Source organism: Epinephelus moara, chromosome 18, assembly GCF_006386435.1.
Source record: "Epinephelus moara isolate mb chromosome 18, YSFRI_EMoa_1.0, whole genome shotgun sequence".
In the NCBI taxonomy this organism is placed as follows: domain Eukaryota; kingdom Metazoa; phylum Chordata; class Actinopteri; order Perciformes; family Serranidae; genus Epinephelus; species Epinephelus moara.
This window is the reverse complement of record NC_065523.1, coordinates 36,599,233-36,619,232: the sequence shown is the minus strand read 5'-3', so window position 1 is coordinate 36,619,232 and position 20,000 is coordinate 36,599,233. Positions and strand designations below refer to the sequence as shown.

Sequence of the window (20,000 nt, the reverse complement as noted above, 5' to 3'; positions counted from 1 at the left end):
TTGTATGTTCTAGAGGATTAAAGCAGTCTGCCCCCCTTTGGACTCCAGCTTCCCTTTTTATGACTTTGCCTTAACTAACATTACTTCTGTCACTGCTGTGCTCTGTCTTTACAGTGGCCACGGGTCGAGCTGTTGACAGTTGTATTGCTGTAAACAATGGCTGCAGTCACATTTTATGACTTACCGTTACCGTCAAGTTACTGCTCTATATAAGTGTCCTGCATCCTGTTTCTGTGGAGCTAACCTATGAACTGTAATTAGTATATTTCCCTTAAAGTTTGTGTCTGCATTTGTTTTTGTCACCTTGCTGCCACATTTAATGGCGTTACTCGATGCAGGGCTTTATTAGTGTGAACCCATCAGAGCTGGACGGTGGCATATTAGCAAACAACTTAATGAGATAACGTGGCTTTATCCATTTAACTCAGCAACTGTAGGTTTAGCCAGTGTATCACTGTCAGCTCTGCGTAAGTAGGCTACTGACTTATCTCGGGTCTGGCCACGTTGTTGGAGTTGCCATTGATTGAAGTGAATTTGGCATCAATATCGTCCTGTCGTCTTGTGAATGTTGCCCTGAGTGACTGCAGCAGGAACACGTAGGCCTAAACCCCCTCTGTCACAGAGGTTTGCCTTTGGAGGTGACCAGCACTTGTTTGCTGTATTGTGTATAATGCACATGCCAATAATGTCTGGGCCACAAATAACTTTTTTCCTGATTGCAGGAAAACAATTAGCAACATTTTCTGTGTAAGTAAGAGGCAGCAAAAAGCACAAATGTGCAACATAAAGACGGCATCATGTTCACATTTTATAGATATTCTTAACAAACTTGGCCTGGCACAATATCAGATTTTAGGGATGCATGATATTGGATTTTTTGTCGATATGTAACAACTCATTTACCCGATAACAGATATCGATATATCCACTTTTTTACCTACTTAATTTTAGTGATCATCAGGGCTCTTCTGTAGTGGAATTAACGTCATATTATGGATGTATACTCTTATCATGACGGCCCACCAGCAGATAAAGACATGAATTTCAATACTTTTCAATGTATGTAATATTTACGCAGTACAAAATAAGAAAAAGCATGCTGGCCCGTTTTGATAGTTCATTTTAAAGCTGATATCAGCCGATACTGACGACGTAACGGTGTTATCAGCTTGTTTACTGATTCTAATAGTTCATTTTAAAGCCAAAACTGGGCAATACTGATGATGTGCCAATATACGTATCATGTATTCCTATCAGATTTTGACTACATGATTATCATGGCCAAAAGAATTTACAATAATAATATCACTATCTGTAGAAAATTTAATGATAATGCCAATGCTTCATCTTTAACTTTGTTTATTGTGAATTTTTAAAAAAAAATGAATTACACTCAAATTATGAGTGTAGATAGGTGGAGAGAGAAAAAATGTAAGAAAGGAATTAAACTTAAATTATTGAAGCAAGCACGATATCATCATGTGTGTATTATTAACATGATACCAGTATTTATACCATGACACCCCTAGATACCTTCTATAGTTTTTATACAGGCCATCATAATCTAGTGTTATATTTTAGTAAACATTATGCTTAACTATCAAAAGTTGTTTTCTAAAAAGACCATCCCCCTCCTGCAGGGTCTGGCTATATGGCCCTAAGATAATTTAACAATATTTCAGGATACTTATGCGATAATGATATTCTTGATAATATGACAAAATAATAAGCAAAAATATTTTAATAATAACGTCAGCAACATACAGTTGGAACAAAATAAGTGTTATAGTTTTATATGTCAGCACAAGTGTAACTGTTTGTCTCCAAATATTCAGTGCAGAACCGGTAGAAATTTCATATTCAGCCATGCTTGTTGTTGTGCACAATGGTATGAGATCATTATCTCCATAAGTTGGAATATTGCTTTCATCATGATATGAATCTTTCTTATTGTGTTAAAAATTATACCGGTTTTATCATGAATGGTGTGATATGGCACACCCCCACTCCTCTGTGCAGTTGTCACTTTACATTTTCGTCTTATTGAGCACCACATTGTCTCTTGTTTGCAGGTAACTTACTGTGACCTTTATGTGAGGTCTAAGCCCTAAAGGAGTGGGTCATAGACGGGAGGAGAGACTCGGAGGAAAGCATCTGGCCACGGAAGCCTGGATACGTGTTTTTATTTTTTATTCAACCCCCCGAAACACAACTACAACCAAGCAGTTTTGCACCAACAACCATGGAGGCCATTGCCAAATACGATTTCAAAGCTACTGCTGATGATGAGCTTAGTTTCAAGCGCGGAGAAGTCCTCAAGGTAAGTGATCGTTCAGTGTTAAGGCTTGTCCGTGTTACTCATAATTATGAAATGCTGGGAAATACTATTTTGCTGTAGGTTTATTCCTGTGGAGTTACTCATATCATATCCATCCTGTGTTTAATGAAATAGCCATCGATGGTATTAAAAGACAGTCAGGCAGTAATGTTAATATTTTAATTAGACACAAAAAGAAAGTGTGTAGGATTGAAATCATCACCCAAATAAAGCTACATTGTTAGCCCTGTGACTTACATTGAAATCAATATGTTCTTTTTCTTTCATATTTTACATCTCCATACACTTTACAGATGTATGTGTGAAACTTAAACCCACATTTAAAACAGGAAAACAAGATCAGTAGGCTTTGGCTGTGACCAAAAATCCAAAACACTGCTGTGTCATGTGATTGTGCACATGACAGTTACATGAGGCAACAACATTTAGGCCTTGATGCTGTGGCTCATTGTGTTGTAGTCAAGTATTTTTAAGGAGCAGTGCTTGTGCTCCACTGTAAAAGGGCCAGTGATTAAAGAGACAGAAGATGGCAGGTTTTTGCTCCATTATGAACTCTCTAAAGTGCTCTCTGTGAAACCCCGGGCTCGTCCAGATCCTCAGGCATGAGAAGCTTATTCAAAGCTGCCTGCTTTCTGGTCGCCTGAAAAGCGTTGATGTCATTCTCTGACCTTGATGAGATGGCCAAGATATTAGAAAGTACATACTGCAATTTTCCTACACAACGAGTCTCTTTGGATTTAAGTGCAATCATCATAATCCCTCTGTTTAGAGTCACGGTGATGATGACGAGCAGGATGAAGGGGCATCGGTGCAGAAAAACGAGATAAACCTCAGTATTTTTTTATGAAAATATGTGTTGCTGGATACTCCCTGAACACATCCTTTTGATAATGCATGACTTTAAGAATTCCCTTTTCTCCTTCTTGGCTTAAAGGTCTGTCCTTATTTTACTAAAAAAGGAGCGCCTGCGGTTAAGAGAGTTCTCAGAAATACTGCTCTCAAGCTTTTGGCTGACAACAGGGTGAATAGGCCCTTTTGTAAAAGATACATTTGCAAAGGACCACACAACTTTGTGTAACCTGTTATCCTGTTTTGATCATAACATGAAATTGTTTTTATGGGCAACAGTTGCTTTGCCAGACATGCAGGTAGATGGAAAATTGTTGTGATGCAAATTGCAGCACCCAGTAATGTCATAATTTCATGAAAACGTGATGAAATATCCACTTAACTCGATAGAAATCTGTCAAATCTAATAGTGCAATAACCTGACCAATAATGTGACAGAATTTCCTGACTGATATTAAAATAATAATTGTCGTATAGGCTGTTGCAAGACGTTTATTTGGAGGTCAACCTTGATGTTTACATCACCCTGATTCTCTTCACAAAAAGCCAGTGGTGTTTTTCCATTAGATTTTGGATTATTGCAGAAAATAAGCTTTGTGGTAAACAAAATTTTATGATACTTACATGTGTTTTTAAGTATAAATGTGAATGTAAATGCCACAAGTATGAAGCTAACGTTAGGCTGTAGACGAACTACACTACTGTCGTATGACTTCAGCGTCGCCACCACAACGAGGCTGTAAAGCCGTGCTCGGTGTGGTGATGCTCTGTAGTCTCATTTAGCTGCTTGTTAGCAACCGCCTTTTTTCAAGACATGTAAAAGCTTCAAAATTTGTGAGTGGGGTATTTACATATGACATATTTTATGTCATAGAACAAACCAGATCTTATTTATCTAACCAGAAACCCATTCAGAAAACCCATTGACTGAAAGACAAATGTCAGGCCCCCGATTAAAACTAGAACATCTGTTACTGGATTCCCCATCATGTGGAGTAAATGGAGTTACAGGCAAAACACGTTTACTTTTAAATATACTCAAATGTTAAGGTAGACTGTCTTAATTTCAAATTTGGCTTGACATCCTTTTCAATGCAGAGATTGTATGAGATGAGGTGAGGAAAAGGAGACACTTCATTCAATAAGGGTTACTGTTGAGAACTTTTCATGGTGATTGAATCAGCTGTTCTGCCTTTATATTAGGGGTGGGTGAAAAATCACTACAGAGAGATGAACAGACTGAACTTTATCTTATTAGATAACACATGTTGACAAAGTTTTCCTTCAGGGACATTATTTCAGTTTAAAAAAGGTAAGACGTTGCAGTATATGTTATAGCAATACCTTTAATCGTCTAAGCTAAGATCTGTTCCGGTCTAATACACAATTTCTGCACAACCACCAGTTAGCATGGGTATGGACGGGTACATTTCCCAATGATGGGGACTTTAGTTTAATGTATCTTTGCCTGATAACAATGTACCACTTTCTAGTGTTGTCACAACACTGGAAGTGCTAACTTCGATTTAGTACCTTTTAAAAAAGATCAATATTCTTTGCTAATTTCAAAACTGTGGGAAAAAATGACATTGCAGGCATAAATTTTAGTTTTATATGAAAAGATAAATATAACAAAGGTTTAACATGACAATGACAACTTTTCTTGGTTAGTAGCAGAGACTGCAGGAGACATTAACAATAAGAGAAAATGCGAGATTGATATTGTTTAAAATTAGCATTGAAACCATTTCAAATATTCAGTCGACATTTTTGACAGCACTACCTCTTGCCATCTGTTTTACATTGAAAATTCTACATAAAGCCTCGAGTTTACACTTCGAAATGTGAAATCAATGTCAAAAGTTAGTGTTGTCCGTATGCTAACTTGTCCGAATCAGTACTATAAATTTTCTATAGTTGCACAAAAAAAAAGCATTACATTATTACATTATCCTTCCTATTAAATCAGCAACTTGGGGGAAAACACACTTAAAAGTTATTACATTACCAGTAAAATGTTATTACAACATCGGTCAGGACGTTATTTTTATTCCATTATCGTTCAGGATACTTCTTTATTGGGTTTTATCACATTTTTGATCAGGTTAGGTACAAATTTTATTACATTTTCAATAAATTAATACATTATTGGGTGCTACACAAGTTCATATGCTTATTTTATTTTATTATCATCATAATATAAATTTTATTTTTGTTTCAGAGAACCCTCCATAGCACAACTTTAGCTAGGTCTAAGGGATCAACACCGTCCCAGCACCCAGAATAGTTTTGTTGTTGTTTACCACTCACAGAATCTTGATCTGAGGCCTTCTGCTGTTCAGTCTGCGTGTTAATGATTCAGTAGCATGCAAGGCTACTTTACAGCAGTTTGTGGTGATGTAGCTTGATTTTATACCATCATAAAACATAATGTGTGTAAATTTAATACAAAAGTAAGCTGTCTTGTGAGTTATATGAGCACTGTTTTTTCCCGGAATAAGAGATTTGAGTGGGGAGTTTTTGAGAAGATTTCTTATCTGACCACGGGGGCCTAGAGGGGGGGAAGAGAGAAAGTCAACTCAGGAAACACTGGGCTAAATATGAGTTCTTATTAAATTTGCATAGGAGAAGAGAGAGCATTGTACTTCTTTTTTTCTGATTTCAACAGCTAGTGGAAAATCTCAAGCTTTTTACCAGATGGCAGAGCTCTAGCCAAGATGTTAATGGAAAATACCACAGACCCCCCCCCCTAATTGACATCATTAAAGATGAGTTGTGCCTATTGGTGCCTGGGCAATTAAGACAAAAGTAAATATTACTCTGTGATGTGTGTTTTAGACAATCTCGTGTTCTGCTTATTTTTTTCTCTCAGAAATGTCAAAGCTTAAATTGGACTTCTCAGTTCCTCATCTGTTTAGCACGTCGTTGGTGCTTTTAAAGGCGTTTTCTAACTCCTTTACAGAAGTCTATGTCCCACAGAAAGTACAGCCATTTTATATAAATGACTAAAAACTAATCACTTAAACTTAATTCTTCACATTTAGTTGTATCCTGTGGATGAAGCTCTACTTTGGCACCATGTCTGAGTTTCAACAGAAATTACACTGATGGATGTTTATTTGTTAATTTGGATCTCCATTAGTTGGTACCAGGGTAGCAGCTGTAGCTCCTTTTTACACGGCCTTTTCAAGGTGGGAATGTTGCACCGTTACTGCGCCTCACCGTTCTGTATGAAAGGTACGATCATAGTATGGGGGGGCAGAGTGTCGCCTTTAAGCTGGGAGCGGAGTTAGTAATAGCCCAGAATCAATGTCTGTGTAACAAGTGTAAGCTGGCAGGATGGGCTGGGTGTGATGGTTTGATGACGTTTTATGTGTGTGACCCACCACTGGGAGTTTTAAAAAGTAGCTGTTAGCAGTTAGCAGCTAACTCAAAGAAGAAGAGCAGCCAACAAAAATGGGGAGGCAATGAGGTCCAGGAGCTGCTTACTGTCTGAGCAGAAGACAAGATCAACAGCCGTATAATTTGGACAGTAACAATAGTTATTGCCATGCTATGCCATTATTAGCCCCTTTCACACAGCCTGTCCAAGGCTGGGATGTCATGCTGTTATTTCACCTCACCGTTGTGTATGAAAAGTACAGATGTGGAATGGGTTGTCGTGCCTTTAAGCTGGCAGTAGAGGTAGTAACAGCGCCGAATCGACGTTTGTGTTAAAGGGACAGCCAGCAGGATGGAACCACAGATGGGAGTGGTGTAATGTTTTCACATCATTTAAATAGCAGTTAGCAGCTAACTCGAAAAAGAACAGTAGCCTAAAATGTCAGCACATTGGAAAAACAGCGAGGTCCAGGAGCGCCTTATCCACTTAGCAGAAGAAGAGATCAACCACCATAGGCACGGTAAATGATTGTCTTTGCCATGTTATGCTGATGTTATTGTTAATAAAGCACGGTCAATGCATATGCTATGTCATTCGAGAAGCTGCCGCTGTCGTGTTACACATCACGCTTCTTGCTATCTTAAATCACACACTGGGGCGGCATTATGCAAGCATTGTTTGGTTCAGTACAAAACAGCAAAGGCAGCGTAATGAAGGATCTTCTTTGCAGCAGTATTGCAGGATCTCTGTGTGAAAAGGGCTTCATCTTCCTGGGATACACACATAAAAACACAACATACAGCGTACATTGATCACAGTGATTTATGTGATACCATTGATTGTGTAATAACAGACAAAGCAATGTCTTAGATTCATGAAGCCAAACCCACCTGACATACTAGATAAAGTGAAGTTGAAAAATTGCCTTTGATTTATTTTTTTATGGATGTAGAAGACAAACAGTATGAGGGTAACATCTCAGGTTCAAAGACTTGTTTCCAACATCGTCCTTGATGTCGTAGAGACATTTTAATACCCAGCAGTGCAGCACACAGTGGCTTTAAAATGAAAAGAAGTTATTAATGTACCCTGGCCTTACATATTTGACCCAGCTTGTGGGTAACATACTGTAAGTGCCCAGCCAGAAGAGCTACAGAAAAAGCTTCACAGGTTATTTCTGGATGGAGACTGAATCTGAAATGGGGAAGGAAAGCCTGCACGAATGTAGCCTCTAGCTCTGTCCACATTACATCTGAATCAATTGTTGGCTGCTTTGCCCATAGGACCAGTTCACTTTTTAGAGACAGAATGAATTGGCCTGATGTTTGTCAGAGTCCAGCCCCCTCTCCATTTCTTTCATTTTCTTTTATCCTATTTTTGTTCCTCCTCACGGTACTCATACATTAGTCTCAAGTCTGAATGTTTCCCCTAAGTTAACTCTTGAGAAACAGGATGGAACAAGCTCCTGTCATACACTGAAACACACTCGTACACAGGTTGACCCAAGCAACGCCTTATTTAACATAAATTTTAACATAATTTATTTAACCATAAAGGCTGCAGTTGAATGTCAGTTTGGTTCGGAGGTTTTTTCTTCTACAAATTGTGGTATAAAGAAGTATTTTGTATGATAAATTATTGTAAAGTCAAAATGCCCTGGGGTCTCATTTATAAAACAATGCATAGTACGTACAGACAGATAGCTTGCGCCAAAAAATACTTGACAATTTCTACAATCAGGCTTCCACTTTACCATATGCGTCGATAATTTTCCTTCTCCAAAATGTCCATAAGTGTGGGTCAACACTTCTCCCATCAAGTCTTTCTTTTATAGATGACAACTTTTGAATGGGGCATGGCGTACGCCTCTTTCAGGCCTCGTTTTGTGCATACGCAGTGTTTATAAATGTAATGATTACCTTTTAGCTTGTGTGACCAATACCATAAAGTATACCATCGCCTGGTGTTGATGGTGTGTGTCTACTTCCTTTGTGGCTGCAGTACATTAACATTTATCATTTCTTTGCACTCGTTTATTACTGCCAAGGATAAAAAACTATTTAATAAAGCCACATCAGTTTGGTCTGTCTCACACTCTATCTGACGTTGCTCTTTGCACTCTGCTTTTCAGACCAGTTCAACTCTTGGTTACATAAGAGCTGTTTAAACATCAATAATACTAAACTAAATTCCTCTCTCAATCGACAACATTACCACAAATAGTTGAGAAACAGATTAGCAATCATGAACAGCCTATCGAACCTGTTGTGTTTATTCCAGTTTACATTAATTGCACATGTTGCTATGAGTGGTACATCTAAAAGAAAACCCTCCTGAGGTGCAGTGTGTTCATAGTGGCTCCTTTGCTTCCATCACCAGTGCTATCTGTCTGCTGATACTAATACTAAACAGCTCTGCTCTCAGGACAAAGGGTCCCTCTCATGAGGGAGCGAGCCCGTCTTAAGGCTTCGCTTGAACGTAGCATCATTAACTCCTCACCATTTTCAGTATCACTGGGAGACGGTGGCTGTGTTGCTGTCTCTGGCGCTCGAGTTGGCATACAGGAAGATCTGTTTTCACTTTGTTCAGCTACTCCTGCTTTCATTCACAGTATCACTACCTCTAACCACACACTACGGCAGGGTGATTTTGTGAATGGGAAAATAGAAATACAAAAATAGGCAGTTGGGTATTGTTGTCAACATTGCATTCAGTATAAGGAAGCTAGTATGGTTTGTTACTGCAGACATATTATACGGTATATATTTCATTACGATACGATATTGTATTGATTCTTTGGACAATTCGGTATTTGCTAATATGACATGCCATGTGATCAATATGAAATGATATCGTCTCTTTCTTGGCTGCTTACCATTGTCTGCCTGGTGTTGAGGAATGAGGTGTGCTTGGACGGAAATAGTTGCACAGATATGCCATGGGAATTTCAAAATAAAGGCGAACCTTAAAGACGACGTTAATTTTTGTTTTCACTTTGCATCGGTAATATTGGATGGTTACTCATTGTTCGAACGTTACAACTTTATGATATATTAGGGCTGCAACCGATGTTTTTTTTAAATTGTCGATCAATCTGTTCATTGTTTTCTTGATTGATTTATTTTTTGGCCTATAAAATGGTGGAAAAATGTCGATCAGTGCTTCCCAAAGCCCAAGATGACATCCTCAAGTGTGTTGTTTTGTCCACAACTCAAAGATATTTAGTTTGCTGTCATAGAAGAGTTAAGAAACCAGAAAATATTTAAATTTAAGAAGCTGGAATCAGAGAATTTTTACTTTACTTTAAAGTTGCTCAAACCGATTAATCAATAATCAGATTAGTTGGGATAGGGCTGGGTGATATGGTCCTAAAATGATATCACAGTATTTCAGGATATTCATGCAATAAAGATATACTTGATAATATGAAAAGATACTGCAAGAACATTTGATTATAAATTTCAAGAACATACAACTGCATCAATATGTTAGAGTTTCATATGTCACTAGTAACGTAACGCTGTTAGCAATTTAATTTTTAGTCTTGCTTGTTGTGATGTCATTATGTCAACAAGTTGGAATATTGCTTTTATCGTGATATGAATTTTTCTCGTCGTATATAAAAATTATACCAGTGTTATCATGAACGATATGATGTGGCACACCCTTAGTTGACGATTCATTTATTAGTTGACAACGAATAGATTGATCGTTGCAGCTGTAGTATATACCATGCCAGCGGTAGGAATTTGGCAAAACTGTTTCTGTTTTTGAAGCTATTTGGGGCAGGCTATGTAGCAAGGCTGGATTCTCACGTAATCTCGTTATTCTCACGTGATCTCGTGAATCGAGCTTCCTCTCAAGATAACACGATATGGCACACGTGGAGGAGGAGTGTGAAGTTGTAAATACAGAAACCTGTAACACTTTGAATTATTCTCAGATACTGTAAAGCTTTCATTTTGAAAGGAATTTTTGTTGTTTTGGTTGTGCTGTTATAAATGAAGTGTTGTGTAAGGCAGTTATTTTTTTGTCTGTAATGAAATTCCAAATAGAAAACAATCAAATGTGATGTACAGTATGGTTACTTTAAACCATTTCTTCATTGAATTTACAGAATAGTTGCTGTATTGTGGTATACACCGGTATCGTGATAGAATATTTTGGTCATATCTCTCACCCCTATCGTAGGCTATGTTGCAAGGACGATCTGCACCAGAAGTACAGTTGCGTACAGTTTGAGTGACTCACCAAAGCTCACTATGCTGAAAATATTAGGCAGCTCCCGCTCTGGCTTAATGCCACACAGCCACACAGCAGTTTTCCTCCTCGTTTCAATAGCTTTTAGAAAAGGCCTTTTACATAAGCATTTATCTAATGGTCTGCCACTGAGGGGATCAAAAGGTTGTTTTGGGGACACGAGATCCTGTTGTGTTGAGCTATTTAATCACCCTGAAATGTGTACATGCTGACTTTTATCACTTGTCAAAATAGCCATGAAGAGCAGAGATAACAAACAGGACGTGCCAGTTTGTCCAGCAATAAGTATGAAAGATGAAATTGATATTAAATCCTGAATGAGAATGTCCCTCATGACCAGCAGTCCATTTAAGGAGGTACTGATGCTAAATCTTTTTAAGGAGTAAATCATGATCCCTCTTGAGATTCGGTTTTGTTTTGGTTGACTTCAGATGAATGATTCTGTTTCTTTGGTCGACTGTAATTATTATTATTCTGCTCAGCTGCTCCTGTTTTCATCTACAATATTACTGTTTTACAACACAGTAAAGGACGTTTATTAGATTAGACAAGTCCCATACTGTCCAGTGCCATCGAGATATGTAGTAATCAAGCTCCACAACTGTCAGCCAGTTAGAAAGCAGTGTGTCACTGTGACTCACATGGCTGCTTCACCAGACCAGGCTCCCCTCTAATTTACAGCCTTGAGTCATACACTCACGGTAAGTTCTCTGATTTGCCAGCACATGAGTGGTGAAGCGAACTGTCACATTTGAACAGAGACTTGAACCCCTCACCATGTCAAAGACATTTAATGTTATATAAAATGTATGTACTTGTATGTGTGTCTGCTTTTACTCTACATACTGCTTTTACTCCTTTTATCAGTAAATGGCATACAGAGCTGTTGCAACTACCTTCCTGTTTTATCTTTACAGACAGTTTCAAGTTGTTTAACTGTTTTCACTTAATCTGAACATAGAGCTGCTGTCTGAGTCTTGAATTTTGGACACAGAAATGTAAGAGAATTTGAAAGCACTGATGCGTGGGCTTCTATGTAAAACATTTTACAGTACACATTTGCATAAGGCAGACTAGTTCCGTTTCATAACATAATTTCCCATCATGCATGGACAAAAAAAGGGGAAACTCATTGGTGTGTGGAAGATCTTTCTTTAATCTATCTGTAGGCAGTGTACTTCTTGTACTTCTTGGTGCCTTTTTTTTCTTGTCACCTTTTCTTGTGGCCTTGGTGTCAATTGCTTTGTGCAGCAGTGAGGTCTACACACACTTTTTACCATCACCACTTGATGTACTCAGAGTTGAAGTGTGCGCTTGAGATGCAACAACCAGGGAAAAATCACTTTGACACCCTCACTAGTAATATTTGTCTTTGGAGGATCATTACCAGAGATGATTTACTTAAATGAATGAAGTGAAAAATCCATTCAAATGTATAAGAAACTTGAGTATATGACTGTCACTGCGGCATTTGATCAGAGCAGTATGACAGTGTAAAATCAATGAGGAATAAATCATAATTTAATCGATTCACAGCCGTCTCTTGGCTATTCACACTGTGTATTGTTCGGCCAGGGCTAAGCATATTCCAGGGCTAAATTAGCCCCTTTTGACACACACACACACACACACACACACACACACACACACACACACACACATTGTTAACCCAGGGTTAACATCATCCCAGGGCTTTACGATTCACACTGCACTCAGACTTGCCCTGGGTTAAATGTCTGTATGAATATGTGACCCAAATTTGGTTCCTCCCTTAGACCCAAAATACATCTGAATTGACAAATTTAAAATGTATATGAAATGTAAATGTGTATGATTATATATTCCCTTTGAATGCCTGGTAGATGATGGAGAGAGTATTATCATTTATATCAGTCAAGGCTAGCAAGACGACTTAAGCAATCACGGCGTAGGCAGAATTTATACTTCAGCGTTGAATCAACACCTTAACTATGGCATAGGCTCTGTGTCAACATGGAGCCTACGCCCTACCCTACACAGTAGACTGACGTAGCCCCTCCCCAGAAATGTGACTACACGTCGCAGCGACGCAGACCTCCTGTTTGTCTCTGTAAGCTGAAACCATTTCCCTCAGTGGAAACAAAGGTTTTATTTACTTTAATTTAACAGATAAGAAACAATAAATTGTGAAGACAATAAAGCCTCCACAAAAATAGCATTTTAAGTCTTGTGTGTGATTTATCCTGGCTTCATATGAGCAGAGGAAATCTCTGCTAGCTGCTAGGCTAATTCATACAATGTAAAATGCCATAGGATTGTGCTAATAACGTTAGCATGTTGTATTTGTTTGGATAACGTGTTTAGTATAAGACAGTTGTTTTGTCGGTGAACCTTGTGAGTTGTAATGGAGCTGAATTTTGTAACGTTACCTTTGTTAAATGTTGCTGTTGTCCCTGGTTTTATATGAGAGGAGGAAAAGCCCCCTAGCTGCTAGACTAATTTATAGAATGTAAAATGCCATAGGGTTGTGCTGATAATGTTAGCATGTTGTATTTGTGGGGAAAATGTGTCCAGATAAAGACAAGTGTTTGTCTGTGAATGCTGCGAGTTATAGTGAAGCTGATTTGTGTACTTGTGTTTGACATTGTCTCTATTAAGCCATGTTTAATGTGTGTTTAATGTGTGTTTTGAATCAACTAAATTTAACAGCACTTCACAGAAACCCTGCTGCCGACTAGTGTTTTGGAGGTGTAACTGCAGCGTGACACAGAAACACCACTGCACAAGTATAAATGCTCACAACGGCGTTAGCGACGTACGTAGGCTACGGTGTAGGGTCTGCTGCACAAGTATAAATCTGGCTTAACTCTGACAAGTAATGTTGGCTAGTTAGCAACACACTTGTCACCAACTAACAGACACATGAAACGAGCAATTCAATGCGACACAAACACATGACTGGTTTACTTTTTCCCTTCTGCGTTTGGATATGTCTGTCCCAATTTGTTAATATTTAAGCTTTCATTACTGAGCACCTCCCCAACATAATGACTTTGGTAAGGCCAAGGTTTAAAAACTCTTCCTCATAATTTCGTGTCACCATCATGCACGCTATCGAGCTTGAGGGAGGTCACACATCAGTGTTACCTCAGCCAGAGAGCATGAAAACGTTTTCAGGTCAAGGTTCCACACTGCTGATGGTTATTAGGGTAAAGGCAAATATCCGAACGGCTGGACGGCTAAAACCAGGTAAAGACAGCACTTAACAATATTACAATTTCCAAAGTCTAAGATGATATCTAATCTCACATCACAACAGATATCATATTGATATATTACTCAGCTTTAGTGTGGAAGCTTTCTTAGCCCCAGGCTAACAGATTACTCATCCTGGGGCTAAGTGAAGTGTGACAAGAGCTATATATGGCTGCACATGTCACATGAGCATAAATTCAACACAGATCAACCAGCCACATCTGCAGTGAGTGGTAACTGGTCCTATCACGAACTATGTTGTTATTATACCAGTTTTATAATCAAATCAGCTGTTTTAATGCTTAGCCAACTATTTTTCTACTTTTTTCTGTGTGTAGAAGCAAAGCAGAAGGCATGTGGAGGCCACAGTAGAGTCTGGCCATTGCCCTGAGCACTGCACACTTGTTCTCATTTCCTCCTTAAATAAATAAAGATTAACAGCCCTGCTCGCTGACAGAATTAGCTCCTATCAACAGATCTTTGAACTGTGCCCATGTAGAATGATGTAAGATCCGCCCTTCCACCTTGCTTCTTCTTCTTCTTCTTCGTCTTCTTCTTCGTCTTCTTCAAACCGCTGTCTGCAGTTTGACATCATTTGTTATTTGAGTGCTGTTTTAGTCATACTACTCTGTCAATATTATATTACAGCCACTAATGAAATAGTACGCCATAAAACTCCAATTTAAAGTCACCCCAGGAATTGAAGGAGAGCCTGCCAATAGCTTACCATTAGAGCAGAGGCTGTTGTGGAACATAAAGACAGTCGGTGGTCATTATAGGAGGCAAATGTTAGCTCTCAATTGAGGAAATGTAAACTATCATTACACTGAGAAATAAAATAATTAGTCACAGAAATTCAATGAAATATGAAATACAACTGGACTACTGTAGAATGGTAATAGTGACTGGCTTAATTAGGGATGTCAGTTTTGTTTAAATTTGCTTTTAATAGCCCGACACCCATTACTCGATAACTGAACAAGTATTTTTCATGAAAAATGTGAAAAAAGAGGCACTTTATTTTCAGTCCAGTGCTCCATTGACTCTGAGTGTTAGCCCCAGATTTCAGTGGTGGTGAAATTTTAATGTTTTGTATTTGAAATGTCTTGTCCTCTATTTTATTTCCTGTTTGCTTTGCTGACAGACAGACAGACAGCTGTGTTAATATGCAAAAACACGTTGGCCACCCCTTTGGTAGCCCCTGGTGAGCAAGCTGCAAAAACCCTTAAGCATTGTTAAATATGTTAGCACCATTAGCTGTGCTTAAACGACTAACAGTGCTAACAGAGATAGCACAGTTAACAGTGCTAAAGGGGAGTTGTGACTTGAAATCAAGCTGGTTACTCATCGAGGCAACCTGGGGGTAAACCGGAGAGTTGGCTCAATGTTTCTGCAGCAACGTTGGCGCGCCACCACGGTAATTGCATAATAAATGGCACCACTAGCTGCCTCCCACCTGACACAGGTGCTGCACAGTGCAGTAAACTGAAGAGTAACGAAATTACACTATAGGCAGACATGCGTACTGGTCAACATTATTCTTGGCAGTTAATCATTAGATTAGATTGAGGATTCGTCAGGCCAATGTCAGTCGACTTCCTGCTTCATCTGCTATTGCTTAAAATGTCTTTATATTGGGGGAAGTTTACATTACAGTATATAACATTGACCTAGCTTGTGTTTCAGCTGAATGTGAGTTTGAGATATTCACACAAAGAAGAGTCTTTTCCCTGAGAAAGACAGGACTGTAACCACCACCACCCACTCATCCTGCTTCCCCAAACCTTTTTCCAGCCCAGAGTCAAATTAGGCTCAGAATCTGTGGTAAACTTGTCTAGTCTGTCCCAACATCAGTGTGTCCTTGTATCTGCATGTGCTTACGTTAATGCCACAGCTTAGCTGTTTTCACATCCTGTTCGATGTGTCTTCCAACCCCCAGCAACTTCCTGTGTCTCCACAGCAAACTCCAGCAGCTCTACAGCGTGCACCCACCACACTACAGCACTGACTTTACACAGAGAAGCACAAGCTCAGTTCTTTCTGACGCTGACAGTTAGAATTTAGTTGCAATAAAATCGCAGTAAAATTATCTGGCCTTAGCAGCAGCTCACTATTATTAATCCACCCTGTGACAGACATCTTGTTGTCTCTCTTTAGGGGTTGCAATGTAGAGGAAAATGGAGCTTTTAGCCGGCTGCTTCAACACTTTCTCTTAATGCCCTCCACCCCTCCCCTGATTAATGGCTCCCTCTTCGCCTATTAGTGCTCAGGGTATTGATTTCCCCTCCTCGTCCACTTGACCACTGAAGAGGGGAAGACTTGTATCAGCGCTGCCTTGTGATGCCTGAATGTCATGAAAATCCAAACCTCACTTGAAAGACTCATAAGCCATCATTAGAGTCTGAGCTCCAGTCCCAGATCCAAATCCCGCTATTAGATTTTTCCTCTCCAAACACTCAAAGTTAAAGTCAGCAGTGGTTTTGTGCAGATTCCTTGGCCGTCTGTGTAAGGCAGCAGTGCAGTTGACTATGTGGATCTGAAGGGTCAATAAATTGCTGCTATGTTGCTCATTGTGCAGTTTTTGTTACAGCTGAGATTCACCCCACTTACACTGCCAGAGGCCTTGTAGGATCCCACTGGAGTCCAAGACACGGTGTGTTCAGTTCACATTTGCATATAGGAGCAGACTATTTTCTAATTAAGTGCCGAATCTCTGGAGAGAAAGCTAAGATAAGTACATTTCTCTGACTCAGTTGTTCCTCTCGTCTTCCTTGTGATTAATTCAAACCGTGTGACCTTGTTAATGTAAGAACTTTTTTAAAAGCTTCACTATGTATAGCCAGAGGACGTTTGGCCCATAAGGAACGTAGGTATTAAAGACAGTCTTTAGCACAAAAACACACAAACCACAGAGAAATTAGTCGTAGTGATACAGCATTTCATTCATCCAGTACAGGACTCCTTCAGCACACTGGTGATGGTGTTGCTTTTGTTATGTATGTAACCTGGATTAGGTTTGGATTAGGATTTTCATTAGTAAAGCAGCAGTAGTGGCCAAAAAGATGAGCGCCAGGAGGAAAAGCATGCGGTGTATTTTAAGGGCCCTGACACACCAAGCTGATGGTCTACCATAGGTCAGTGTTGGGCCGTCAGTGAGCGTCTGCTGCCCTAAATTTTGGGGTGTCCCACACTGTTGGCACCAGTCAGCCCTTGTTGGCCTTTGTCGGCTGTTTTTCAGCTGATTCAGCATGGCTTGTGGCTACATTATTTTTTGTTGTGTCTTTGTGATGGTTTTATAGCATCCTGTAGCTTTCCAGTAGTGCTCATAATGTAGTGAAATCTGAAAAATAATGTTTTAGCCATTAAATGCTCTTTTCCCAGGCCCTCATAAAAACTTTTTCCCACATGATGCGACGTAGGATTCTGCACGATGTTGTTGCAGCATATAAACCTCAGTACTGCTGTGGAAACCATATTAGTTCCAATTCAAAAGCCACACAATATCAAACAAACTAAATAATCAAGTCAGCAGTTGACTAGCAACTCTGTGTGCTGTGAGGTAAAATTACTGCTTCTGTTAATGGAGTTTGGTGGCTTTAAAGAGAGCAAAGACAATGGCTTCACTTCCTGGTCACAAAGGGCCATCTGATGGCAACGTAAAGCGGTAAAATCTTAATATAGCGTACACTTAAACTGAAGTAGATTTTTTAGAAGACTAAAATATGTTTAGCTGCTGCTCTTTGACAGAAACAACGCTGAAACCTACGACACAGCTTTTTGAAAAGGGTTGAGAGGGAGTTTCCATTTGAAAAATACGGAAAAGAACACAGATGGAGAGGAAAGCAGACAAACAATTGAAGTCAAGATGGCGTCAGATTGAAACAAACTTGTTATGTTAGGAAAGATTATATTTGTAGCAATTGAGCTGGCAGATATGTTTTGTAATTGTGTTATTTGTTCTTTCAACATTGGATTCTGTTGCTAACGTGCTAACTAGCATCTGGAATCCTTTCTTTTGGTCGTCTGATTTCCCTCTTGAAGGAGAAGGAGAATTATTTCCTCTCACATAGGTGCTGCGTTTATGTGCTAGTTGGTTGTTCGCTGTAGTCTTTGTGGTTTGTTCAAGTTCAGCTTTTTGACTGAGACACAGGCGATGTGGGGCGATGCAACAGTCAGCTTTTGTCGCCACTCGTCCTTTGACATCAGTTTGGTGTGTCTGCGCCTTAAAATAGCCGGACCAGCAACCCTTCCTCCTGAGTGGCGCCACTAGCAGCATGCTTCTGTTCACAAGGACGATGGAAGGAGATGTAGAAACTGCAAATATTGCCTTATCTTAGTAATGGAGGAAAGTGTGTTTGCATGAACCCTCTCCTGCCTTTTCTCCGTCTTTGTTGTATTTGAGGCATCTGCTCCGAGTCAACATACGGCCACAGAGCTAGCAGGCTAACACTTATCTGTCCCAGTGACTTCCCACTCTGGACTAATAGCTGCCCAACTGGGCGAGGTTCAGTATGTCAGCACTTGTGCCTGCTGCTGATGGTGGAGTTGAAACCCACTCTCTTAAATTGACACTCCATTTCTGTGGCCTTCCTCACCTACTGCTTGTTAGAGCAGTAAATTGTGTTCAGGGACAGCCTATAGACGTTACACAAAGAGTAGCAGCAGTACAGGGAGTGTTAAGGCACTCGACAGAGCTTTGTCAGAAATCACTCTCTCCTTCACCCATTCATCACTTCCTTTATAACAGACTCTGAACTGTTGACTCTATTGTGAGCAGTCGGTTGACATTTGCAGACACTAATCATTATCATTTGGTGTCATCACTTAGGTTTATGACTGTAATTTTCATATTTATAAAATGTGGTTCATTGCATTGCGGGATTGTCAGCAAAATATTGTGTTCATATAGAAGCAACATATAAGTTCCATTGTTCAGATTTTAAGAGGGCTCTTTATAGAGCAGTAATTTTATACTTAGAGTTTGGACACAGACAGTAAATGTATAGTGATGTCAGTGTTTGTATCCCTTAGTGGTTAAAGCACATGATTCCATTAAATTATTTATTATATGGACTCAAAGAACCTCTTAGTTTTTAGCTTGATAGCAATGTTAAAGCTCATTGCATGGCAAAGACGAGCTGTTGAGGGCAGAGAATTGGTAATGCGTGTGATTTTGGCGTGGCATGGTGAAGCATGCTGCACTGAACCTGTGAAAAAGGAGACACTAAGATGACATTTTGAAAACCTGGTTGGAAGTCACACGTTTCCTGTTGACTAATTAATCAGAGAGGTGATGCATGCACTTGTGTTTCAGTTTACAGTTCACGTTCTGGGAGCCACGTAGGGTTGGGTATCAATACAGTACCTTTGAAGGTACTGACCAAGATTGAGATCTGAGATCTAGAAAAAAATGACTGTGTATGTTTTTGCTCGCAGCCAATCACTGCAGGCATTCTTTGATTTAATGCGATGTGTGGTTGGCCCACTACTGCTGCAGCTACAACCCATACAGTCTGGCGGGGGGTAGTCTGACTCACCAGATGAAGGCTGTGTTTATAAGCCTATTAATGGCTGACTATTTAGGCCGATACTCTCCCTCACTTCCGCTATCTGCGTGTTACTGTTTTAAAAATCCCCTTTGCTATAGGAAGAAACCACAACAAACTCAACTTGCACACTCACAATGACAAGTTTTCATGAAGATTCTTATCATGCAACAAGGCATCTCTGCTTTGTTCTTTTCTGTAAATTAGGGATGCACCGAAATGAAAATTTGTAGCCGAAGCCGAATATTATTAAACGCTTGGCTGAATACCGAGTACCGAATACCGAATATCATTGTTTAGTTTTTCATTCGTTTTTGCAGATGAACCCCCTCCAGATTAGTGTTGTCATGGTACCAAAATTGGGACCCACTATACGATACCAATGAAAATA

General features: G+C 39.5%; 1 protein-coding gene across 1 annotated transcript in view; it reads left to right on the top strand.

Moving 5' to 3' along the window:
- LOC126405342 (growth factor receptor-bound protein 2) overlaps positions 1 to 20,000 on the top strand; it is a 55,587-nt gene that overhangs the window by 678 nt on the left and 34,909 nt on the right. The window contains exon 2 of the mRNA XM_050069039.1: positions 2,073 to 2,320. Within this exon, the coding sequence (XP_049924996.1) occupies positions 2,243 to 2,320 (78 nt within the window). The 5' untranslated portion in view covers positions 2,073 to 2,242. The remainder of the gene's footprint in view (positions 1 to 2,072; positions 2,321 to 20,000) is intronic.